Consider the following 26665-nt stretch of genomic DNA (forward strand, 5'->3'; position numbering starts at 1 on the left):
CAACCACTGCACCACGGCAAACAATGCTCAGTTTGTCTTCTGTATATTTATAACTATGATTTCATTTTTAATACACAATAACTGACTTGTAAGATGTAAGTAAGTACATCATAAATTAAAAAAAAAACTTCCCTAAATTTGTTTAAAGCGTGTTCATTGTATTATGGCCGACAAGTGTCGACTTACTGCTGTTGATGGAGGCTCAGACTAAGCCCCGCCTTTTTCCTTCCTCCCTCGCTCGTGATTGGCCAACTCAGTGTGGGTGCACTCCTGTTACAAAAGTCAACTGAGGAGGGAAGTCACATAAGCTCCAATCCTTAAATCTGTTTATTTGCGTATTTGCGCTAAATCGGTGCAACCTTTCGGAGTTTTTCCTACATTTTGATCACGGCTACATGGATTCAATTGTGTGTTTTCGTGCTCACGTTAGCTAACGTGCTAATAGATGTGGCGACTCCACGCTGACTTCTTGATTGACACATGAGGGTGAGTTTCTTTTTTTTCTGTTGACGTTTTCAAACATTGTTTTGATCACCTATATGATCTGTCATTTTAACCTTATTGAGACTTGTCATAAGGTTTTAAACGAGAGGTAAGTATGTCCAAACTTCTGTTGCAATTAATAGTTGAATATATTTCCCTTTTAATTTGGGTGTTGGTTGAGGTGATCAGTTAGTCATTTAATAACCTTTAGTCTAATATCAAACCAAGAACACAATTTACAAAATGTCACGTCATATATTTAAACACAGAGTAACTGGACAGCTACAGATGGAACGGATCTTTGCTTTAATTGATTAACGCGAATTTCTTGCATGATATCAGCTCACGCGGTCAATGACAATTTATTCTTGTATAATATCAGCTCAGGATGTAAAGGTTTGTTTATAAAGCTCATTGGTTCCTTTTACAGAAGAAAAAAGTAAAAGTTTAAAAAGGTCTTTTTCACGGGGTTTAAAAAGTCTTTAAACGATCATTTTGGACTAGATTTTGTGCACTAAATATAACGCAATTTTAGACTTCATTTTTCAGACTTGGTACGTTTCTATTGACTCAAACGTTTTGTAAGATTGTGTTAAAAGGGAATGCTCATGGACAATGTTCCCTCTAATTTCACACGGGCCTGAGCGTTCACACAGTCGGTGAGCAACGCTTGAAACAACAGTGAGCCACCATAATCCCAAGTGTGGCAAGATAATTAATGATCAAACATGTCCAAAACTTGACATCAAGTTACATTTTGCTGAGTTTCCGGCAATGCAAAATTATTTTTCTCTTTTGAATGAATTGACTCGTACTATTGCAAAGGTTGTACGGCCTACAAACGTCGTTTGTTCTTAGAATTCTTTCACAAGATGTCCATTTATTTTTATTTCCTGATATATTTTGTCGCATAATATTAACATTAATGGGGGCTTATTTAGTCGGTTGTAAGATACAGAACTGTACTTAATCACATTTTTTAGTGGAAGTACAATGTTGGCAACAAGATTCACTTGATATAATTGGAAAGTATTTGAATGCAACACAGACTTTTTCAGCAGCACGGTGGAACAGTGGTTAGCGCGTGTGCAGGCACAGTTCTAAGGTCTTTGGAACCGCTTGTGTGGGTTCAAATCCAGCTACCAGACTTCCTATGGGGAGTTTGTATGTTCTCCCCGTGCTTGCGTGGGTTTCCTCCGGGCACTCCGGTTTCCTCCCACATTCCAAAGACATGCATTTCAGGTGGATTGGCCGGTCCAAATTGTCCCTAGGTGTGAATGAGCGAGCGAGTTGTCTGTCCCTGTGTGCCCTGCGTTTGGCTGGCAACCAGTTCAGGGTGTACCCTGCCCACTGCCCGACGATTGCTGGGATGGGCTCCAGCACCCCCGCGACCCTACTGAGGATAAGCAGTCCTGAACTTTTTCTTCTTTTTTTCCGTGTTTTTTTTCTACTTTTTTTAAATTCATTCAAAAAAATCTCTCATCTCATCTCATTAGCCGTACCGCTTATCCTCATTAGGGTCGCGGGGGGGCTGGAGCCCATCCCAGCCATCTCCGGGCAGTGGGCAAGGGACACCCTGAACTGGATGCCAGCCAATCGCAGGGCACACAGGGACAGACAACTCATTCGCTCATTCACACCTAGGGACAATTTTGGACCGGCCAATTCACCTGAAATGCATGTTTTTGGAACGTGGGAGGAAACCGGAGTGCCCGGAGGAAACCCACGCAAGCACGGGGAGAACAGACAAACTCCGCACAGGAAGTCTGGAGCTGGATTTGAACCCACGACAGGTTCCCATGACATGAACTGTGCCGCACAAGCGCTAACCACTGGCCGCATTGTGTTTATTTTTTCCGAGCTGTTACTTTTTCTTTTTGTTCTCTATTTACTTTTTTCCTACATTTCTTTCTTTTCTTTTATTCTGGCTTTTTTCTAAATTTGTCCTTCTTTTTTTCTCAGCTTTTCACTTCTTTTTCATTTTGGTATTTTTTTTTCTTTTTTGTTCTATTCCCCCCTTCCTTTAAGTCATTGTGTGCATAATTTTACATAATATTTGGTCATGTTGGGATTAAAGAAGCAAAAACAACCTGAAGAGCCGTTTAGGACCCGAAAGAGCCGGTTCCTTTTAGTGAGCCGAAGGAGCCGGTTCTCGACAAACTCTACTAACTTTACTCAACTTCGTTCTACTTCGACTCGACTTCAAAATACCGCATTTAGGACACAACATCAGGGGAACCCGTGTATTTATACCTTCATGCACTGTAACTTTGACTTAAGTCGCTTCTTAATTAGTAATTTTGAGCGCTCATTTTTGTGCGCTGGCCAGATTTTCTTGTGTGCTGAGAATGTGCGAGCAGTGCGCAATTGCGCACGCGCGCAGCTTAGAGGGAACACTGCTCATGGAGTATATAACTGGTGGTGAGTATTTAAATTAATTATTTCCATTTGTTGAAGCCAATGTTCAGGTTTTTCGTTGGCCGGAGAAGTGGATCCTAAACAGAAAATATATTTTAAATTGATTTAGATTACTTTGAGAATCAAAGTTAAGTACAATCTTCAGAATTCAAATACATCAAAGCTCCTCTAACACAGGCTTGACTACAAATCCCTGCTACATGTAATGTTGAAACACTAACTGGATCTAAACAAACAAAACATGAAAGAGGGCGGAGGATATGTTGGAACACAAACTAGCTAACTCTAAACAAAACATGAAAAGTGGCTTATGTCGTAAGACCAACTGATTCTAACTGAACAAAAAGTGAAAGTAAAAAGTATGCAGGGAACATACTTGGGGATACTTGCTGTATAATCTTCCAACACAACAAAACATTAAAGTAAGACACCTTCCCATACATGAACATAACAACCAGCAAGTCATAATGACGAGACTCAGAAAAATTATTTAGGTGCAGCACATTCGCCTAACACGCGAAAGGTCCCCAGTTCGAGACCAGGTGGAAACATTTGTTGAGCTAGAGAGGGATGGGCGCCACCAGTCTGTACTTGCCCAAGACACATTACAGAAAATGGTGCCTCTACGACCATAGTGGTTAGGGGATCAACCAACCAACACTAACTAGCAGTAACTAAACAAAACATGGAAATAGTCACCACAAAATATGTTGAAACGTTAGCTCAACTGAACAATAACAATACAGAGCAAAGATGACCTATAGATTATCTTTCACCTTCCATATCTGGCTATATGCTCCATTGTTTTATTCAACTTTTGTTATACATCTTGTTTTAGTAAAATGTTACTCGAGGTTTTTTTTTTCCATTTATTTTTATTGTTTAACTTTGATAAATGATTACTTGTTTTTCGTATTTTGATTATTTTACTCTTTATATTTATGATCTTAGTGTATTTTTAACTTTTTTTCTATTACATTAAATTTGGCAAAATTCTATTACTTACCAATTTTTCCCAAAAAAATAAAAGAAATGTAATACTGAAACTAAGCAAAAGTCCCTTACAGGTCATTTAGCTCAAATAGATTATTTGTTTTATTTTACTGAAAGAAAAAAAAATACTGATAGTAAAATGAGGTCCTCAAACACAGGCTCGCTACACACCCCTGCTACATAATGGTGAAACTGTAACGGAAATAGAACATGGAAAAAAAGACGACGCAAGATATGTTGGAAATGCAAAGCGACTCACACTGAATAAAACATGAAAGCAGGAAGATGCACGACATGTTGAACACAGACTAGCTTACACTGAACAAAACATGAAAGGAAGAAATATGGACGCAGGGAAGACATTTACACGAAGACTTAACAACTCCAAAATATTCACCAACCAGTACAAAACATGAAACTAAGGCGACATAATAAGCATTCCCACATCAAAAAGCAAAATTCCCCTAGTACACACCAAAATACAGAACATGACGAAAATATTTATGAAATGAAAACCCATTTGTTTTGGGAAAGTTTGTCTAATCTTCTATGCTTTTATGTTCTCCAGATATGACAGCCGTCAATGCAACATGGACCAATAATTGACAGTTGACAAGACAAAGCTTCAGCATAATGGAGACCAATGCCACTATCTTCCCACATGGAGACGGAGACCCGACTTCTGCTCCATCGTCCACAATCTCCATTGACAAGCTCCTGCCGGCTCTTCTAAAGTGCTTCGGCATCATCTTGTGCGGCTACATAGCCGGTAGAGCCCGCGTCATCACGTCCACCCAGGCTAAAGGTTTAGGCAATTTTGTCTCCAAATTTGCTCTGCCAGCACTTCTCTTCAAGAACATGGTTCTGTTGGACTTTGGGAACGTGATCTGGTCCTTCATTTGGAGCGTCCTCATCGCCAAAGCGTCCGTGTTTGCTCTCGTTTGCGTCCTGACGCTACTTGTTTCAAGTCCAGAGAGTCGCTACAGCAAAGCTGGACTTTATTCGATATTTGCTACTCAAAGTAATGACTTTGCTTTGGGCTATCCTATTGGTAAGTATGATGTATTTTGATACTTGTGAAAACTGCATCGTTTATTTTAAATAATTCAATTGAAAGCTCTTAAAACATAGGCCGAATCACAGTGCCAATAAATGTTAAGTTTAAAGTTTAGTAGACACTCACAATAGGTAGAGAAGACCTAAATGTATTTAAAATATTGAAAGGGTGTCAGAGAGAGAAGCTTTCAGATGAAAAAAGTCCAACCTGTTCTAAAGGCCTTCTGCTGAGCTCTTTCTTTTTATTACATCTCCTAGGTTGCAAAAGCTGGTACACCCTAAAGCAGGGGTGTCAAACTCAGTTTAACTCGGGGGGGGCACACGATAGAACAAACATTCTGTCGTGGGCTGGACTAGTAGATGAAAGAGAAAGAGAGAGGGAAAAGAAGAGAGAGGGCGGGACAAAGAAAGAGAGAGAGAGCGTGAGAAACAAAAGATAAAAAGAGAAGTCGTGAGAGAGGGGGAAAAAAAGAAAATCAAAGAAAAATAGAAAGACAGAAGGAGAGAATAGAGAAAAGAAAGCGCGGAGGGTAGGAAGAGAAAGAGAAAAGGAAAAAAGGAAGTCAGAGCAAAAGAAGTTAAAAAGAGACAGAGAGAGAAAGAGACAAAGAGAAACAAAGGAAGAGAGAGAGAGGCAGAGAGAGAAATAAATAAATACAAGTACAGTTGACATATTTCAACTTGCAGCTTAGTTTTCTCTTTCACTTCACTGAGTGTTGTCTCGCGGGCTGAATTCAATCCCTTAACTGGCTTGATCTGGCCCGCGGGCCACCTGTTTGACACCTGTGCCCTAAAGGGTGTAGATATTAAGGAACAGGATCATGATTACCCAATAGCGACAATTATGTAATAGTCAAAACAGTGCACAAAAATAGTCAAAACAACAAACTGGCTTCCTATGAAATCTCCTTCGCAGGTGTCCCAACATTAAAACCACATTCTAATTATCAATATCATATAACCATTTATTGCCAATAATTTTAATGTGAAAGGGCTTCAAATCACCGGATATGAGTTGATTAACTCACTCACTGCCATAAACTGCTCTAGACCTAAAATGTGTATTTTAGTTGCAATTGGCGGTTCTAGACACAAGACACAAAAATCCTATTTAGTTAGGCTGCCGTTGACTGTTATAGATGTCAATGATCCATTTAGTTAGGCAGCCCTAGACTGTTCTATAGTCAGAGATCCATTTCTGTAGACAGTACTAGAAGTCAAAGAACCATTTTAGTTAGGCTGCCATAGTAGGTTATAGACCCCAAAGATCCATTTCACTTAGGCACTCATAGATGGCCCTAGAGTCAAACTTCCATTTTAGTTAGGCTGCCATAAACTGATCTGGACGTCAAAGATCCATTCCAGTTAAGCTGCCATAGACCATTCCAGTTGCAAAGATCCATTTTAGATAGGCATCCATTGACTGTTCTAGACATAAAAATTTGATATTAGTAAGGCTGCCATAGTCTGTTCTAGATTTCAAAGATCCAGTGAATGTTGTTTTAGTAAAAGTAAAAAAGACCTAATTTTCTAACATTTGTCTGCAGTCAAAGCGCTTTACGAGAGCACACATCCCGAATACGTGCAATACATCTACTTGGTGGCTCCTGTGTCCCTTATGCTCCTGAATCCCATCGGCTTCGCCTTCTGCGAGGTCCAGAGGTGGAAAGATCAGAATGAGCACCAGCGGGGAAAATTGGTGATCATTGGCCAAGTTCTATCCCGCGTGGTCCGAAACCCCATCGTCTTCATGGTCGTCGTGGGCATTGCGGCCCATTTTCTCCTGCACCAGAAGATCCCGTCCTTCATGGAAGACTTTGTGGATGGTTTGGCGGACTCCTTCGGAGGGGCGGCTTTGTTCTACTTGGGTCTGTCCATGGTGGGGAGACTGCAGAAATTGACAAGGTCTACAGTTGTGACTCTGATTCTACTCTTGACTGCAAAATTGTACGTATCTTCTTTGGATGTTTTTTTAAATGAGTCTGGCTTTTGGTTAACCTCTGTGTTTGCTTCCAGGTTGCTGATGCCGCTGATTTGCAAAGATTTTGTAGATATCCTGGACAGTAACAACACCTCCAACCGATCTAGCCTTTCCAACTACGCTTTTCTTTACGGAGCATTCCCCACAGCGCCCAGTGTGGCAATCTATGCTGGGTATTACAATACACACTTAGAAGTGGTGAGTCTTGTGATATTTAAATTGACATTGTGTAATAATTCATCGCTAGAGGTCGTTGTAGTTTAGAATAGAGGGACAGTTTGCACATTTGAAAAAGACACTATAGGGAAGCCTGAAAGATACCACTTTTCTTGCGTGACAAAGGACAGATTTAAGCCAGGAGTAAGACATAAAAGCAGCTCTTAATCCCCACAAGCAAAAGAAAAAAAGACAGTGCGAGCTAGATACACCTGTGGCAGCTGAAAGTAAAAAATAGCTGAATGTGGTCAGCGCTGGTGGCTAACATGAGAAGCTGCTAAGAAGACCAGTAAAAGATTGCCTTTGTCAATCGGCTGTGCCCTAGAACATGAAACTAGGCGACGTTCAATTACATGACCAGCTATGGAAGCCGAGTGACACTGAAGGGCTAAGCAAACTTTGTTTGAGAAGCTCAGTAGCTCACCATTACAAAAGCAGCTAGCAGTGAGCCATAGCCTGCAGCCAGGTAGGCAACATGAGTGGCTAGAGAAGGAAACGTTGGAAAAAATAGTTGAAGTCACTGGAATCATAGTACTCATGACAATCTTATACTGGGTTCAAGTCGTTAAGTGCTTAAAGCACCACTGGAACATGTTACCTTCGAAAAATGGTCATTCAGGTTTAGGAGCGGTCAAGATGGCGGCTAAACATGACAGCTTCATTAAGGGGTTCCCAAGTTGCGTAACGTAATTACAAATTTTAAAACCTATAAGTATTTGAAAAAACACATTTATCAGGTCCAGGTACATGTATAGTGTTAGATTTCAATTTGGTATTTTTAAACCACTAGGGGGTTACTATATAATACACACTGGGGCTTTATAACAAAATTTACCGCACTTTTAACTTTAACAACAAAGGCAGTAAAGGACTTCCATATTTGGGTGTAAAGGGGGCCCAATCAGAAGACTTCCCATTTAAAAACTATTAAAAAAAGATTGCATTGATGAATTCATCTTGAAATTTAATAAATGGGTAGACTCTTAAGCAAGAGTTGAAGCGACAAATTTATTAAATCGACAACTAATTTATTATGAATTTACCACCTTTTTTAAAATAAACGATTAATTGATTGCATAACATTTGGATTAGACACACTCCACTCTCCATCTCAGCTCAACAATATTTTTATTTTCCTTAATGATATTAAACTGTTTACCATATATTTGTGTTGAATTTTAAGATATGTCTGTTCATAAAAACATACGATGCAATTGGTGACAAATCAGTAAATTTTATTTAAAAATGTTAAACATTGGTCCGCATACATATACAGGTATGGATTTGAGGTAAGACCGCAAGTATTAAAGTTCTACCCAACCCAAGCCCGACCAATTGAATTGATTTGCAGGACTGAATCCATATCGACCCCAAAATGTCATGTTTTATTCATGAAGATTTGGGAGGAGGAGAGGTGATTTGAAAAAAAAAAACGAACTAAAGGCTGTCTTTTGTAACAAAGTTAAGCAAGACTGTATAAACATTGACATCTTTATATTTCTGTGTCTGCAGAAAGTTACTTTAACCGACAATTTCCCATTATTGGTGGATTCTTTTTAAGAGTCGGCGGGAAATTTTGAACTGCGTCTGTCATTTTGACAGGTTGAAAATTGGGCCATAAACCACAGCAGCAGTGCGTCCATAAGAATCTAGCGTGGCAATTTAAGAGAGAGGGTGGCAGATAGATGAAGAACAATGAAGAGTGGATAATTTAAAAAGTCAGCGAGAGAAAAGCCTGGCCCAACCCGAATGTAACAATTGAAATTTTTGGCACGACCTAGCCCGAAATTCGGGTCGGGTCAGGCTCGGGCTTAAGATCTTACCTGTGATATGTTATTGAGGTTATTTTCCAAAATGATTGAACAAACAAAGTGTTACTGATTTTAAAATAATAACATCCTGACTGTTTCCGACTCATTATGGGCCAAACCAGTATCTATTATTATATTATGTGTTTTTTTAATGTTCAGTGGTATTCATTGTAATAAAAACATCTTTATTATATTCTAGGTTATTTCCGGCATGGTGATCAGCACGTTGCTTTCAGCCCCCATCATGTTTACCTCAGCCTGGCTGCTCACCTTCCGCCAAATGGACCCTCAGTTTCTGACCAACATGCTACAAAACGTTCGCTTCAATATAAGCCTGGTCTGTTTGGTTGCACTGGTGAGTCGCCCGAATTTTTTAATATGAACACCTTCACATTTGGGTACACAATTAAAGGTTAAAACTATAATAGTGGGTCATAAAAGTCTTGTTTCCTCTTTCAGTGTTTGATTTAGGCCAGTTGGGAATGAAGCTTACTTAGAGTGGGCATGGCGAGGGCACAAATGTATTTGCATTGCACAACAATGTTTGGTTTTACAGAATCAAAAAACAGGGGAAGTTCAATTATGGAAGCATTCTCTTCAAAAAAATTAAAACACTCCCATTTTAAGGGGCTTTTTAAAAATCATTTTATTTTCAAGTTTCATTTCATTAAATTTATTTGTGTTTTGGGGGATTTTTAAAAATGTTTTCCTCTCGTTTTCTTAATATGTTTTTCCTCTTTTTGGAGTATTTTTTTCCCCTGGTATCTTTCAATTATTTTTTTCTCTTTTTTGATGTAATCAGTAGAAAAAAAATAATAATTTTCTTTTTCCTGTTTTGGGAATATTTTTTTATATTTGGGGAAAAAATACTATTTTCCCTTTTTCATAATCTTATTTCCTCATCAGAATATTTTTTCTTCCTGTTTTATGGATTTATTTTCCCGGAAATAGTACTACTTACTGTTTTTCATAACAACAATTTTAGTTATGTTTTTGACATGTGGGAAAAAATGAGCTTAGAGTAAAAAAATGAGTCTAAGTTTTCAATATAATCTGAAGGTCTAAAATCACAGTTTTGGTAAAAGTTTCTCTTTCCAACTCTCAGAACTAATGTACCTCTGTTTTGTCCTGGTTGAGCTGTAGTAAATTTTCTGCCATCCATGACTTGATATCTGAAATGCAATTTAAAAGGGTATCTATAGAACTTGTATCATCAGGGTACACGGCAATGTAGAGTTGGGTGTCGTCAGCGTAACTATGGAAGTGGAAGCGTAAACAGATTAAAAAGTACTGGGCCTAAAATTGAACCTTGGGGAACCCCACATGTAATTTCATGGGTTCTGGAGGAACACGCATCCATACCTACAAAGAAATGTCAGTCTGGTAAGTATACAATAAAAACAAAATAATAACTTACATAAATTCGCTTCTGTATTCAAAAACTACAAGGCAAATATTAATGGGAGTTCTGGTGATAAGTCCTCTAATGTGATGAACTTCCCCTGACAGCTGTGGACAATGGCAGTCATGTTTTTCAGCAAAAAATTCCAAAGGCTGCCTCACAGCTTCACAAGTAATCTTTTCTTGGTTCAGGTGAGCACTCCTTCCCCCAAAACAGTTCAAGGTTCATTTAATTATTTGGAGGTTTGCTTGTTTGTGTGTATAGATCATTAACTGCCGTTATTTGTCATTTTAGTTCCTCACTTGTTTTGGAATGATCCTGTGGAAATTGGTGGTGAGCGGAGATAACTTTATCGTCCAGATTTTGTTTTTTACGCTACTGTCCACCTCGCTTTACTCCACTTACGTTTGGCCAGGTATGTTTCGAGGACACGTGGATGTGGCGTTGTAAATAAATGCTTATTTGGCTAATGTTTTTTTCACTCTAGGATTGATTGTGCTTTCACTTGTGCTGCTGAAGAGGTTCCGGCAGCTGAAGGTTCCGCCTGGCGTGTTTGTTATTGTGGGCTGGGGGTGAGTCCACAGGAAACTTGAATAATTCATGCAAAACAATGATTTATTTTCTGGACTATGAGTTGCTCAGAAACAGTTTTCAGTAGAGAAGCCAGCTTTAAACACAGGAAAAATACGTTGGTTTTAGAGAAGAATCTGGCTTTCCATGCAGAAAAATTTGCTAGTTTTCAGATGAGAAGAAGAATATAGTTTTATGCGGAGAAGAAGGAGATGCTTGTTTTGGAAGAGAAGAGGAACCTAGCTTTCCACGCAGAATCTTATGACAGTAGCTTTCTTCAAAATAATACGACACTCTTTCAGAAAAAAAGCTAGTTTCCATAAAAAAAAGGAAATTAAACGGGTTTTTAGTGAAAAGGACGCTAGCTTACCTGTTCTACCCATGTCGCTAGTTTTTGGTGCTCTTGAATCAAAACATTGTATCACAACTAATTGATTATATATGAATTTTCACTCCAAATTGTAAGATGCAGGAACAGCCAATGTATGGACAAAATATGTTCTTTATCACCAGGAAAATACAACAATATTTTAATTTAATTAGTTTACATTGCCTATTGGTTTTACACTGCAATGTTTTTTTTTTCTTCAATAAACAGAATCCCAGCATTCGCAACTGCTGTTTTGCTAATCTTCGGAGTAAAACTGCCTGACACCCTCGACTCCTCGTTTTTTTACAGCAAATCGCAGGTGAGTGTTAAAAAAGGATGTTTTGTGCCTATTTTTAACCTATTTTTTGACTTACATGTGTGTACTTTGACAGATCATCTGCAGCACGTTCGTGCTGAGCCTCAGCTTGTTACTTTCGGGGATTTCCTTGGTGTTGCTCAGTAGGGGAAGCTGGGCACAGGAAGAACAAAATCAGGGGGGAAATGCACGCATTGAGACCGAAAGTGAACAAGATGGACAATCGCTCTTCGAATCGGAAGATAATTCAACAGATCCAACCTCAGGTAGAATCGAGGAGAGGTTGCAGATAAATGATATGCAGTACCACCCCCTTTTTAACGCCAATGTGTTTTATTTGCTATTTATTACTTGCTTGTTTTACTCTTACTATAGTGTTGTTTCCTGCTATGTGTACAGCGATCTTGTGTGTCCTTAAGGGAGCCAGATTAACGAACGAATGTTATGGCAACAGCTATCACTCAGCCTTCAACTTTAGCATGCTTTTTATGTTTTCTCTCAATCATAAACAATCATGTTATGATAAGAGCTAATTAATTAGTCTCCACCTAAATGTGCTTCTTAAAACAAGTTAACAACACTTTTTATGCTTTTCTATCACTGATTTCTTTTAAATATTAATATTATCAGCTGTCCTGGTTTGCAGGCATGTCGGGACTCAGGAGTTAGCAGAGCAGCTGCTGATTACTCCGCTTTGTTATTCTTCCTGCTCCCATGGCTCTGCCCCCGGTCACTTATCCAGTCAGTAGGCATGGGGTCGGACTACCGAGACAGAAGGCAGGACAGGGGGAGAGAAGCTCAGCTGTATCTGAGCCTTAATAACCCAGTTTAAATATAATTAATCGCATTGTGGAATAAATATAAATGTCGATAGCGATATCCGTCAAATTCCCAAACATCGATGCCGATAATCGGTCGGCCTGTAGTCATATTTGAGTGGTATTTTTCCTCCAAAGGATTAGAAGAATTAGTCACATATCAGTAGTGTGTGCTTTGTCTACTAGAAATACCCTTTACCCTGTTTTTCACTGATAATAAGTTGCTGTCACTTTCTTTCTTGTTATCAGCATGCCTCATGCGTGAATGTGCACCGGCCCAGCCCATGCCTGACATGATCATTAGCACTAATATGAATCACACAGCAAACGCCCTTGCAGGTATTGAGCAATAACGTGCATTTCTAAAGTTGCATCATCAGAGATGGGAACCTTTTCTTCCTGCCCGTTTCAGGTCAAAGCGAAAACTGCAACGATTCCACCGAATGCCTGGTGTTCCGAGTGGACGAGCAAAATCGGGACGAAGATCCACAAGTAGCTCGCCATGTGATTTTGTGTTTGCTTCTGACCGTTAGCGCAATAGCTGTGAGTTAAATAAATAATTATGTATGTTCTAACCAGTATCAGTTCTGCAAGAGAACTTTATTTTGTTTCTTTTTCTCACCTTGTGGTAGAATTTATCCAGCTGCGTTTGGTTGCTACTCTACCAAGACCCAGGGAAGCTTTACGTGGAGCTGCAGTTCTTTTGTGCTTTAGCCAACTACGGGCAGGTTGGTTAGCGAATTAGCCGGAAAGTGCATCACGTAACACAGTGCATTGTTACAATCTGATTCCAGGGCTTCATTTCCTTTCTGCTTTTCGGCCTGGACAAACATTCAATTATACAGCCGTGTTGGAAGAGGTGAGAAAAATGTGCGATATTGCGAAATGTCAAACTTCAGTGTAAAGTTTGTAGCTTGAAGAGGTTAAAAGAAAGGTTAGAGGGAGACTGTGTAACATTTAGTGCCTCCTAGTGGTACAAAAAAATTGTATTCGTTTAAAAAAAACTAATTGATTCCAATACTAGGTAAAAAAAACTGAACTAGGATACCATTATATTTTTTTATTTAAAAAAAAAAAAAAAACAAGCATAATGGCCCCACATCGCCAGATTTGCTGTTGCTAGGCATTCTACTTGGGCAAGGTCTTTGGGGCCATGGTTTGTTGAAAAAGTGCCAGGCAACCACTTGGGAGAGCCAGTGAGCCACATGCCGATATGCACCTCCAGAGCCGCTTGTACATGAAGCAACATGTTTATCAATTTGGTTGATATTTATTAGGAGTGCTTTGTCAGGAAACCTAGCTAAAGACACTCCCAGAGCCCTAAAGTACAACTGTTTAAACATAATTCAAAATTGGTTCAACTGTTTCGGGGCCTATAAGTCACAAATGCATACACACATAAATCGGGATTTATAAATAATTTGAGATTAGATAGGTCGAGAAATTTATTTTTTACATAGTGGAATCCCTACCTAAGGTCGCCGCCATGTCTATCTGCCAACTTGCTTCTTCGCTTTGCTCTATAGCACTGGTTTGCATTCGCTTTAGACAATACAGTGCCATCTAGTGGTCAAATATTACAACCCCTGGGCGTTAGTATCTTTTTATATATACAGTTGAACACTGGGTTACGGTGTCCTATTTTACGATATTTCTAAGATATGATGTAGAATGTAATCTATTTCGCCCACTAATAACAGCATTTTCTCCACTGTTATGACGGTAACAACAAAGTATTTTGTCTGGCGTGAACGACATGTCTCTGAAGTCCATGTCTGTCATTATCCGACGTCCCATAAGCTGCTAGTGTATTTTTGGCTTGTGTCAAGGCTTCATGAAGATAGCAATATGCTATTGGCTGAACTCTTTCCCACAGTGCTTAATTTCTCTCACTTTGTTCAGTTCAGAATGTCAGGTAACAAACTTTTTTTTATTTTTGGGTCCAAGGTCTAAAGTGATGCTAAAGGGAAAAGCAAAAACATGACAGTAAAAATGAAATTGCAAAGAGAATAAAATGCGAAGAAGGCACATGCATTGTTATCCTCGGTAAGGAATGGTAACCAATCAACAATCGGGACTATTATAAAGAATAAAGAGCCGATTAAGGCAACAAAGGGCATGACAACCTACACAAGTGGGAATTTATTTTCCCCTCTTTGCTCCACCCATTACCTACACTGTACCAGCTTAGGTCATGTCACACCAAAGTTAAATCAAATGTAATTTATTTATAATGTTTTGCAATCATATACATGTATATTACATATAAGTTTTGAAACACATTAGCTCAAGGGTCTCCAACCTTTTTCAAGCTGAGGGCAACTTTTTGTTACTATGAACGCAAAGGGCACCAAGTTTGATATGAATTTCTAAAATCGCTACCTAGCTAGATGGCTTTCTAAGTAGCTAAAAAGTAGCTCAACAGTTAGTTTTTTTTCACGGTTTACTTTTCTAATAGGAGAATTAAATTGCTAGCTAAAAGAGTAAAAAGCCAACTAAATAGCCAGATGAAAAGCTAAAAAAAACTAGATGGCTAGCTAGAAAAGAGGCCAAAATTTAGCTTGATAACTAGTAAAAGAAGATAAAATGTTAGCTAGATAGCTTGCTAAATAGCTAAAATTGTAGGATGATAGCTAGCTGAAAAGGTAACCAGATAACCAGCTAAAAAAAAAAACCTGCAATTTTTTTGCTCTTTTGCCTTTTTTAAACCCATAAATTGGAATGTATAAATCAAAAAAAGATGAAATAATAAATGTGTCAAATACATATAAATTGAATACATATTCTTATTCTATTCTCCCAAATCATTTCTTAAAAGTAATTATCATTGCTTGAATAGATATTTTGGGGGGAATTTATTAATTTTGTTTTCTAAAATAACAATCTTTCATGTTATTAATGTTTTAACCAGGTTAATTATTGAGAAATGGGGTTGAATAGACTCAGTCAACCAATAATGATTTTACTAGAAAATCACAACTACTCAGCACTGATAAGCTATTTTCAGAACGGGTCCGCGGGCACCTCGACCGTCCTTAGGGGTCACCCTGGTGCCAGCAGGCAACATGTTTGGATTATCTTATTACCATATGTTTGGATCCCTCGCTATGAGAATTTCACCTTGCGATCACCACCTCAAAAACGGAATAATGTTGTATCCCGGGTGTCCACTATAATGTGCTTTTATTATCCAAATCTCAATTGAATGTTTTGTCTGTGGGGTAGGTTAACTAGACTGTGGAATGGAAAAGGACAAGAAGAGCAAGCACAATGTAACGTGAATGAGGAGATCAGGAAGATCTGCAGTGACTTTTTGGAACACCACAAAGAGAAATGTTTTCATGACATTGCCAGAAAGAGAAGGTGAGAGGGTGTCTTGCTCTTTGCTTCTCTTGGAGAAATGATTTTTTTTTTCAATAGATTAAAGGTAAATCTGCTAAGCTTCTCCCTAACCACAGCAAATAAACTAATTATCTTGTTCTATTATTTTTAAATTAGAAGACAAGAATTCGGGCAGCACGGCGGCGCAGTGGTTAGCGCTTGTGCGGCACAGTTCATGTCATGGGAACCTGTCGTGGGTTCAAATCCAGCTCCAGACTTCCTGTGCGGAGTTTGTATGTTCTCCCCGTGCTTGCGTGGGTTTTCTCCGGGCACTCCGGTTTCCTCCCACGTTCCAAAAACATGCATGTCAGGTGAATTGGCCGGTCCAAATTGTCCCTAGGTGTGAATGAGCGAATGAGTTGTCTGTCCCTGTGTGCCCTGCGATTGGCTGGCAACCAGTTCAGGGTGTCCCCTGCCCACTGCCCGGAGATGGCTGGGATGGGCTCCAGCCCCCCCGCGACCCTAATGAGGATAAGCGGTACGGCTGATGAGATGAGATGAGAAGACAAGAATTCACCTTAGGGATTTTCTAAGTGACGGAATTCTAAGAGATAAAAAATATTTTTGCGGCGTTTTATACGACAAGAGTTTTGCTCTGGTTGTTATTTCCATCAGCTATGAAAGTTCAGGTTCCCGGGTCACAGCAAATATATATTTTTAACTTTTAATTTTTCAAAGCAGAATAACAGAATTCATGTCATGTGATGTCAAATCTTGATATGACAAATTCTAATGCATGGGTTTGTTTTTTAGGTTTTTCAATCATCTAAAAATGTAGCTAAATCTCTGGCCACAGCAAAATCAAACTTATGCAATGAATTATATTATTTTTGCTTTAAAAGGATTAAAATACCGATCATGGTGAGTTTTTTTTAACTGAGACATGAATTCTTGACCTATTTTCAAGGAGGTATTCACCCCAGAAGTATGAGTATAGCATAGTTTCAAATATGGGTTAAAAATAAAATGAATGTTTTTCTGACTCTCATTTGCCTGTAGCATAGCAACTAAATCCTACTTCCTGATTGTTTTAAACCCTGACCATTTTCAGTTGAAGATAATTGTTTTCTGTTCTGTTAATTTATCCGAAACATTGCTCAAAAACTTAAAGACCTGCCGTATTTTCCAGACTATGAATTGCTCCGGATTTTACATCGTACTAGCCAAAAAATGCATAATTAAGAAGGAAAAAACATGTATAAGTCGCATTTGGGGAGGAATGTATTTGAAAAAATCCAACACATAAAACAAACATCTCATCTTAAAAGTAAATTTAAAATTAAATTAAAATAAAATAGTGTATGTTATTTGACTGACGTGCCTGGTAATTTCAGTAATGACACAACATCTCATCTCATTAGCTGCACCGCCTATCCTCAGTAGGGTCGCGGGGGTGCTGGAGCCCATCCCAGCAATCATCGGGCAGTGGGCAGGGGACACCCTGAACTGGTTGCCAGCCAATCGCAGGGCACACAGGGACAGACAACTCGCTCAATGACACAACATATTAAGAGTTATTCAGATACCTCCAGCATAAAGAACATGCTTACCAAACTATCAGCTTCACTCCAAATCACTAAATCCAATGAAATCTTCATCCTCACTTTTACTGGTAAGCAACTCCCCCAACTTGGGAGGTAGCCGATGCAACGCTTCCTCTTCCGCGTCGCTTACATTGGACTTCCTCGTCACCTTTTTTCACTTCTTAAATTACCCTTTTCGGTGCCACTTTAGTTCACATCTTCTCAGTTGTTTTTATATGTTTAAAGTTGTTTTGAAATTATTCATTTAACAGTTTAGTTTGAAAATAACATGTGAAACGATGTAATAATGTGTTAGGAATTTCACACACAAGGTTTACTGTGAATATAACATGTGAAATGATATAGTAACAAGTATAAGTCACACCTCCAGACAAACTATGATTAAAAACTGCGGCTTATAGTCTGGAATATAAAGTACGTTTGCTCTCCCTTCCATGAGATTCTTTTTTTTTCTTAAATGAGCATTTCCTGTCTCAGGTGTGGGACGAGGAAAATGGTGGACTGTTTCCTGGGCTGCGAACTTGCGGAGTGGCTCCAGCAATCAGACTTGGCGATAGACCAACAGGCGGCCGTGCTCTACGGCGCCACCTTGCTGCAGGGAGGCGTTCTTCAGCAGGAAGCTGACTTCCAAGATGCTCCCATACTTTACTCTTTCGTGACTTAGGTTGAAGTGACTGGTCTTCATGTCTTGCATGGAAGAGTTTTTGTTCAGGGCTGCAACTTTGATGCTAGTTGTCACTTGCACTCAGGGAGGAGGTCAAATTTGACTCTGTTGAGTAGGTCATGGGATTCTGTGCAAAAAAAGGGTGCAAATGTAACGAATAGGCTGGCTGACCAAATATGCATGATGTCTAATGCACAGTTTCACCCTTCAGAAATGGTGTATTAGTTTTCCTCAAGGGATAATTTGTATAAAAACAAGTCAACCGGATGATTTGCACATTGTTATATCCGGCTAAGAATAATAAGTTGGTTGCAAATGATGCTTGACAAAACATTTTCAGTACTGTATTTTCGGGACTATAAGGTGCACCTTCGAAATTTTGCCAAATTTAGAGTTTTTGGGCGGGCCTTACAGTCCAGGAAATACAATAAATTATTACACATTATATCAACAACGATGAAAATAATAATGATGTTGCTTGAGCTGGGCTTAACCTCCGTATTCAATGTTAGTTCCTAGGTCGAGGGCGCTGCCATATTCCGTGTTGATGCCAACCAACCAGCACAGAACATTAGCTTAGCAAAGTTAGCATTAGCCTGGTTAGCATATTAGCTAAGGATACGCAAAAGTACACATGACGATCCTTGTTCGTGTGAATAATATACCCATTGGGAGTTGAAACACACAGGTCACGTGCTATACAAACAAAAAATAATTCAAGTAACAGTTGTTTTGTTAGCGCAGATGCTAATATCACCTAGCTTCAATCTGACAACAGTTTAATTCAGTTTTGCTCAGTAGTTTCTTTTCATGGCTGAAGTAAGGATGAGTCGTTTTTGCCTTATAAAACAAAAATTAGACTAGGCAAAAAATAAAGTAAATTAAAAAAAAAATAACCAGGAAAGGCAATGGCTAAACATTCAAATGTTGCTGGATTCAGAGGAAAAAAACTGGTAGTCGAGTTCATGATCTATCACTTTAAATAAGAAATTTCAAAGCTGTTATTTACAACAACAAAAATACTATTTTGAGTTGCCCTTTGTGGGTATTATGGATGTGTAAAAACGGTGGATCTAACGAAAGTATTTGCTAAGATGTGATTTCGAGATTAACACGTCCAAAACAGCTTAGCATTTTTTTTGTTGTTGTCAACCACTATCCATAGCGCTACCACTATAGCTACATGACTTTGCTGATTCAGGATATATTCAGATAGACCAAATGTGAAACAAAGTTATATTTTCTAATTACTATAATACTACTGTTTTTTTAATGAAAGCCAGAAGTCAGTATAAATATGTTTAATGCCATTTTTTTTTGTTTATGTGCATAAGAAAGTGACTGTATTATTATTATTTTTTTTATCTCAAACCAAAAAAGAAAGCTTTACTTCTTTTTTCAGTGTGTTTGTCTTGTGACTGTTTTTGGGCAGGAAAAAATTGAAAAGGATATTCACTACTGAGATTATTTATTACTGATAGTGAACTAAGTACCTCAAAAGTGTACACATCTCAGGTTTGAACGTGACTGAAGGATAAATATTGTTATATGTTTATGTATTGTCTAAACGTCTCCGTTGTTGCAAAAAATAAAACCATGCCACTTTGTCATTTCTTGTTAAGTATATTTTTTCTTTAATGTATTTAATCTGACATTATAAATATATTTTTTTAAAAAGTTCAAGAATTGGATAGATCATTTTGCTCCATTTGAAATGTTTTCTTCCAAAATTAAAAAAATAATCTTAAAATGAACAAAACAATCTACCAACTGCCAAATTCAAGGTTCGTACACATCTTTCATGGCCAAATCAAAGCATTTTTTGGCCTATCCCGTATTTCATCGTGCTTGGCATTTATCAAGACATAACATTTTTAGATCTTGGGTAAATCAGGAATATATTTGTGGATCCGAACAATACGCGTATGGATATTTTTGAAATCTCTCCTCATATAGGTATTTGGTAATTTGACTAATATGTAGCTTACATTTTCAGTTGCAGGAAATCCTTCATTTTTTTCCATGGCCCATATTAAATGTCCATAAATAATACGAAATCCTTGCATTAATACACATTTCATGGTGCCCTGTTTACGAGCAGTATGCACCTCTCCTCTTAGGCACAGCCTGTAGAAGCAAAGACTCTTCATACGACAATGCCATACAAAATAATGCCAGCTGCAGTTAATCACGGGGAGGGAGGAAATGCAATGACAAAGTGTCAGCGTCTGTGTCATTTCAAACAAGACTTTTTGTGAAACATGGCAACAATTTGAAGCATTTACAAACACCAAAAGACATGTAAACACAACATTAAAATTCAAGCATTTAAGGAGTTCCAGAAGCTGTACAAACCCAGTATATGAAATGATTTTAATTATTTTTAGCAGAAAAGTTTGTATAACTTTTAAAATATTTGAACAAATGTTTAAGGTCCATTGTAGAATCCTGTAATTAACGAGTTATTACAAAGATGCACGATTCCTCAAATTCCGGAGAAATTTGGCTCGCACGCTCCAGTTTCTCAGAGAAATGGAGCTGCAGCTACGCTGTAAGCCAGTGGTGGCAGTTTTAAGTAAAACAGGAAAAACCTTTACAAAGCATCTCTATGATTTAAAATAAAATACTCTTAAAACAAAACATATTTTGCCTATTGGGTAAAATTTTATTGTTTGTATAAAAACTTGTGGGCACATTTTACAAAGTGTTGGTTATTTACAGCAAAAAATCCATTCTACTACAGGCATGAAATGTGTTAAGTGCTTATTATCTTTGACAACTGCTTCTGTGTCTTGAAAGTTTACCAAACTTAGGAGCCCTTCCCATACAGTTCCATCTCATCCCTCACAGCTCTGGGGAACAAATCCATCAAAGTATCAGGTCTCTCGACGCCACGATAAAGGATCTCCTCCATTTGTTTCATACTCTGACTCTCTAACTTCCTCATGGCACTTGTGACCCGCTCTCCTCGCTCCTGTAGAGAATGAACGTCAAAAGAGGAATCGCTAACGCAACTTTGGACTCTCGTTACCTTAGACATCTCGATGACAGCGGCCACCACCTCGTGTTTGGAAAACAAGCCGTGTTTTCTCTCGGGCTTGCTTCGGAAACGAGGCTTTTTCTTTACTGGGTCGTCCGGGCCGTAATTGGGAGATGTAGTTTCCTTGAGTTCAGTTATCTTCTCCACAAAGATGAACGGTTTGAACACAGATCTGTTTTTTAAAAAAAGGGAGGCCACAATATATGTATATATTTTACCAGGAAATGGACAAATGGTAAATGGTCTTCATTTCTATAGCGCTTTTCAAGTCAATGAGGACCTCCCAAAGCGCTTTACAATGTGCTTCACACTTACCCATTCACACACACATTCACACACCAATGGGAAGTCATCCATGCAAGGCGCCTACCTGCTTATAGAAGGCATTAGGGAATCAGTGTCTTGCCCAAGGACAATTCGACATAGAACACGGAGGAGCCGGGAATCGAACCTGCAACCTCTTGATCCCAACTCACCTTTCAGGGTCTGGAGTCCCAGTAAAATAGTGAACCCCCGGCAAAGCTGGATCCACAGGGACCACCGACACCATACTGCCTGTTGTCATAAACATTCCCTCCATGTTTATGCCACTGTCTTTGTCCCTCAAGATGTCCATCATCGTTTTAGCAGTGATCCTCCCTTTGACAGATAAAGAAACTGCATGAATTCCAGGATGAACACTAAATGGTATGCACAAACTAACCATTGCTCTTTTTTAGCAGCTTTTTCCCTTCATAATATCGACTGTTGGATGCTTCAATTCTGGCTGGGTTGCCATAGGAGTAGACGGCGGCAAAATTAAACGGAGCTGTTCCATCCCACCATCCTTTGCCCTGCGCATACTTCCGCAGGTCAGGGTGCTCCTTGTCCAGCTTGGTTGTGATGCTGTACTCGTTTGAGATGTTGCGAGATCCACCTAAAATGGGACTTGTGAATTATTCTTTTTTTTTTAAATCAGCATGTTTGTGGCGACCTTTCTAAAATACAGATTGGATAAGAAGCCTCTAATCCTGGACAATAATCGGAATCCTAAAAATCTGAGGATTTCCAGGATAGCAGTGTAAATGTCTACGCCTTTCAGTGTGATGGCATCTGCATTAACCTCATAGATTGCAGCAATGCATCCCAAGTAATGTAATTCCTTGGCAAAGCTGGAGACAAATGTCTTGGCAGGAGTGTTCATAGACTTGTGGTACTCCTTTATGCACAATCTCAGAGTCTCATTAGAAGACAACAGTACAACAGCCAAGTATCTTGACAATAATGGGCATAGAATTAAAGAGAACGTTGTACCTTGTTAGAAGTGGAAGCAGCAGTCAGTCCTTTTATATTCAGTACACAAGTGCCAGAGATCTGTTAATGCTATTTTTCCTATCAAAAATGTAACCCCACTTTTAAAATGTTGTCAATGATTTTTTTTTTTGCTTAAGGGACAGTGTGTATTATTTGATCACTAGATGTCACTGTATTTTGTGTCCTGCAACCAAAAATGCACGAGTAATAATACAAACTACGGAGACTAGGTTGCAAAAAACACATTTTTTTTTTCTAATTTGTTATGCCCAGCCTTTTGCATTGTTTTTTTCTTGTGCAACAGTAATATGGCGAACATTCATGTCAGTTCCCGCTAAGTGAAGCTCATGTTATGTAAAATAAATGCGTATTTCTCAACCTACGAGTATAAAAAAAAGGCCATTTATTTGATAGTTCATGTACTTTTTATTTTTCAAATGAATATTATTTAGTATTTGATACCACTAAGAGGCGCTAAATAATACACACTTGCGAATCCTCAAAGGAGCTGGAGAATTTCCTTTACCCGCGGCTGCTATCTCCTGGCTTAAGTCATAATTGCAGCCTCAGTTGAGCTCCTTAAAATGCGCTGCATGAATGTTTGTTAGACACGCTTGAATAAACATATTAATGTCTTAGGCTATTAGTTGGTATTTGGTCTATGCTTTAAACTGTTATTTCTTACTTTCACCATTTTCACTTACAATTACAAAAAATAAATAGACCAAAGGAAAGAGTGTAAGGTCACTATAGAGTGCTTCGAGGTCCTAAGATTACCCACAATGCATTGCTGGTGGCCATTTTGGAAGTCCACAAAGCTTTTCACTTCATTGTTATTGTTCAGCGAACCAGTTAGATTCTACATTGTATTGCCGAATACGTGCGTTATTGTCGGCTGTTGTAGCCGAGGGGAAAAGGGTGGGAAGGGCTTCTTTAGACTTCCGAAGTGTGTTTACAATCAGGGGATTGAAGCTCAGGAGAAAAGTGAACGGCGAAGACGAATGTGGCTGGCAGCTATCAACCGGTCGAATTTGCCAAAGCTTGACTGTGTTCCTGTTTGTTCTGACCACTTTCTGACAGGTAAATTGAATTATTTATGATGTAGAAATAAATTTTAAAAAGGTTATGGGACATGTGTACTTCATGTGTGGCTAGGTTAAATACTGTAGGTGTTGCTTCTTGAGTAACATTTCTGAAAAAATATTCTTAAAAGATCTAGATGTTGAACAAGTATATACCAAGAATACATAGTAAATGTGCATTTCATCCACTTTGATGAGATATTTCTTCTCTCTCAGTGGATAACGTTATTAAATATCTACTTAACCATACACATGTATCAAACAAACATGAAGTATGCGCTGTTTGCAATTGTATTTATTTTCAATCTTTGTTTAGATGAAAGGCTCATAATTAACACCTTTAATTTACAATGGCTGAGGGGGGCGGGATAGCGTTTTGAGTTTCAGTGTAGTATCATCCAATGTTCGCATGTTTTCGCCACATCACAAACCTTGACAAACACAGTAAGAGGATTCCTCAACAAATCTGTCGTAGGCTTCCATACTTTTGTAATTTTGAAAATCCTTCAGTTCACAAAAGGGACTTGGGTGGAAAATAAGATAGTTAACAAGTTCGATGTAAGTCACACACGGCAACAAATCGGGATCAGACTTCCAGTCCTTGTTTTTAATTTTGTAGGGATCCAATTTTCCAATAAAATGCAACTTCGCAGCGTACCGCTCGCGTGCTTGCTTGTCTAAGCTCTCCACGTAGTTTTCCATAGTGTTGATGGACAAAATCCGTACACAAACAAAGCTAGTTGAGTAAATAAATAGACAAACTGAGTAAATATTTGCTCCTCTCGCTATCACCGCTTGTAATCGACAGACTTCCAAGATGGCGGCACGAAGCCGTGTTACTATTTTTAGCACAAATCGCGGAGCCCTCTATAACCCATTCCTTCTAACAAATGTGTTCCGCCTTCGAACAGATTTTCAATAAATCAAGATAAGAGCAGACAGGCGAAGTGTAAAATAAAGCATACGGGCTCTTTGAACGGAGTTAACAATTAACACATACTTAACAGAGCCTATATTCCACTTTCAACTTTTTAAGAACGCAGCAAACGACGCAACTTAATTTAAATAGAATTATTCAAAAATCTCCATGCAAAAATGAAAAACAATCAATTTGGGAATATCCCCTTGTATTAAGCCAAACATAGCCGAATCCCAGTATTATTATTTTTTTTATTTTTTTTTTATTTCTACGTACTTCTGCGGCATTGATTGGTCCATTAAAAATGTTGATTTTGTATTGTCCTTTGACTGTTCTCAAACTAGTTCTGTTTTTAATGCTATTTTACCTTAGCTGAAGGCTCCTCCTAGTGGACAAAAGGTATAACTACCTCCCTTGCTTATTTGTGAAACAGTATTGTTGGGGGAAAAAAATACTCATTTTGTCTCCTTTTTATCTTTCCCAACTACATGATATCGGAAAATCATTCCCATTACCTTCCACTCTCTCTGCAGCCCACAATTTCCCTGAGGTCTCCATCACCCATGCTTCCTTTCGATCCGATATTAAGAAGCTGTTGTGATAAGTGAAGTCACATTGTTCCTCTAAGCACGTTCCTCCTTGGCCGTGTCTCTCCAGAAGTTCACTGATGACTTCCACACATTTCTCAGCAGTGTCGGCTCTCTCAAGGGCAAGCCTGGAAAATAGCGTGTGCTTTTTCTCATCACAATGCACAGTTACTTTGAAAATGTGATTTGATACAGTTACGTATTACTGTTGAAAAATGTAATCAGTAATATAACCTGACACCATAATATTGCAGGAATGTAGCTTGATTACTTAAGATTACGTTTGAATCACTCCAATACAAAATGTGCTAATAAAAGAAAAAATAAACTAAATATTAATAAAATTACTACATTTCCTTTTAGATAAAAGAACAATATAACTTTTAAAAAGAAAGAGGAAACCAAGATCATGTAAATGCTTGTAGTCCAAAAAAAGTGCTCATATTTTTTTAACCACGTAGTATATTGGAAAAAAAGTCTTTTATATTTCCCTCCCCTATTTTTTTCTATTTTAAAAGATTTCTAAAGAAACTCCAGGGAGCCACCAGGCTTTAGGGCCGTAGGTTGCTGACACCCAACCTATCCAGTGCTACCAAATACTAGAAATCTTCCGTAGTTTACTAAGCAAGAAAAAAATCAAGAAATGCTCATTCATGTGCGGTCCCTTCTCAAGGTTTCTTCATTTTCTTCATGCTGAGGTTTTTGAGTTTTTCCTTGCCCTCATGTAGGTTTTAGATCAGGGGATGGTGTAATAATAGTCTGTGGTCTGCAAAAATCAGTGGTCTGTGTGGCCCTTTGAGACTCCTTGTGATTAGGGGCAATACAAATAAACATGACTTGACTTACATGGCGGATTCTGGCCTTATATGTTCATTACCTGACAAGATCCATGCCCAGAAGTGCTTCCTCGCCATCGGAGCTCTCTCTTCCCCACACAGCCTCATTTCCAATACAAATTTGGTGCTCATTTGCACCCATTTCTGCACCCCACAGCCACGCAGGTTTGCTCACGACAATTGCATATGTGTGGGATACTTGCTCTATCTCGATGTAAGTACACTTTTCAGCAGGAAAGAAGACAGGAAAATTAATGTTACAGAAAAGGGGCCATATTGTGAGAATCAGTACAGGTGAACTCACCTCAACCTTAGACCCCGGCTCATAATCTTTGGAAGTGAAATAGAGGACCTCCTGGACTTCATCGCAAGGCCTGTCGGCATTCTTTGCAAAAATGATGCGATTTCCCTCGGTGGAGGGGGGCAGAGCCACAAAAGTGTCACACGAACAAGGAATGCAAGGATACATGCTCGGTCAACAGCTGAATTAACGCAGCCGATTGTGATAAAAACGTCACATATGAACTGACAACTTGACAAAAATAATTGTAGCTTCATCTGAGCACAAATAAGATTAATACAAGAGAAAATGCCTTACTAGCACTATTATGGACTTCGATTTGTTTACATATTTTCTTGGCAGCATGTCAATTATTTACGACAGTCAATTATCATTTACGGCACTTCATAATCTGTAGTGGTACATTCCGGGTACCTCGTATTTTCGAAACATCGAACTTTAGTTTTCATTCATTTTTTATCATCAAAAGGACAAGTAGTACAAAAAGGTGAATAAAACGTACGAACAGGCCACCAAATTTATTCTTGCAGTGCAAAAGTTCACTACTTAAAATCATTGGTTTGGACAAGATATGGCCAGAATCA

The 26665-nt window shown here is 38.6% G+C and overlaps 2 protein-coding genes across 3 annotated transcripts; one reads left to right on the plus strand and one right to left on the minus strand.

Moving 5' to 3' along the window:
- Window positions 1-251: 251 nt before the first annotated feature.
- On the plus strand, window positions 252-18271 carry gpr155a (G protein-coupled receptor 155a). Of its 2 annotated transcripts, XM_088352255.1 has the most exons (16): window positions 252-486; window positions 4463-4945; window positions 6498-6897; window positions 6967-7129; window positions 9158-9313; window positions 10468-10551; window positions 10655-10775; window positions 10848-10932; window positions 11529-11619; window positions 11693-11882; window positions 12684-12773; window positions 12847-12977; window positions 13067-13162; window positions 13229-13293; window positions 15660-15797; window positions 17837-18271. In XM_088352255.1, exons 2-16 carry the CDS (start codon window positions 4528-4530, stop codon window positions 18021-18023), a joined length of 2415 nt encoding a protein of 804 aa, XP_088208381.1. In that variant the 5' UTR covers window positions 252-486; window positions 4463-4527; the 3' UTR covers window positions 18024-18271. The 2 variants fall into 2 exon arrangements, 1 of the variants encoding a protein (XP_088208381.1); XR_015852634.1 differs by lacking the exons at window positions 252-486; window positions 17837-18271 and adding an exon at window positions 496-592 and having other exon boundaries at window positions 13067-13293.
- A 2394-nt stretch (window positions 18272-20665) lies between these two features.
- On the minus strand, window positions 20666-26644 carry scrn3 (secernin 3). The gene is made up of 7 exons (XM_088352256.1): window positions 26085-26644; window positions 25822-26003; window positions 24873-25072; window positions 21767-21979; window positions 21540-21702; window positions 21055-21235; window positions 20666-20997 (listed from the first exon to the last, which is right to left on the minus strand). The coding sequence occupies exons 1-7, from the start codon at window positions 26247-26249 to the stop codon at window positions 20833-20835; spliced, it is 1269 nt and encodes a 422-aa protein (XP_088208382.1). The 5' UTR covers window positions 26250-26644; the 3' UTR covers window positions 20666-20832.
- Window positions 26645-26665: the final 21 nt, after the last annotated feature.

Source organism: Urocampus carinirostris, chromosome 14, assembly GCF_059441175.1.
Source record: "Urocampus carinirostris isolate Australia breed hairy pipefish chromosome 14, RoL_Ucar_1.0, whole genome shotgun sequence".
Classification (NCBI taxonomy): Eukaryota; Metazoa; Chordata; class Actinopteri; order Syngnathiformes; family Syngnathidae; genus Urocampus; species Urocampus carinirostris.

Coding starts and splice junctions, on each gene's coding strand:
- scrn3 (XM_088352256.1), bottom strand. CDS start 26,249: ATGTATCCTTGCATTCCTTGTTCGTGTGACACTTTTGTGGCTCTGCCC. Junction 21,980..24,872: donor GGCTGCAGAGAGAGTGGAAG/GTAATGGGAATG, acceptor GTCCCATTTTAG/GTGGATCTCGCAACATCTCA. Junction 21,236..21,539: donor GGGACTCCAGACCCTGAAAG/GTGAGTTGGGAT, acceptor TTTAAAAAACAG/ATCTGTGTTCAAACCGTTCA.
- gpr155a (XM_088352255.1), top strand. CDS start 4,528: ATGGAGACCAATGCCACTATCTTCCCACATGGAGACGGAGACCCGACT. Junction 9,314..10,467: donor TGGTCTGTTTGGTTGCACTG/GTGAGTCGCCCG, acceptor TTCCCCTGACAG/CTGTGGACAATGGCAGTCAT. Junction 12,774..12,846: donor CACAGCAAACGCCCTTGCAG/GTATTGAGCAAT, acceptor TGCCCGTTTCAG/GTCAAAGCGAAAACTGCAAC.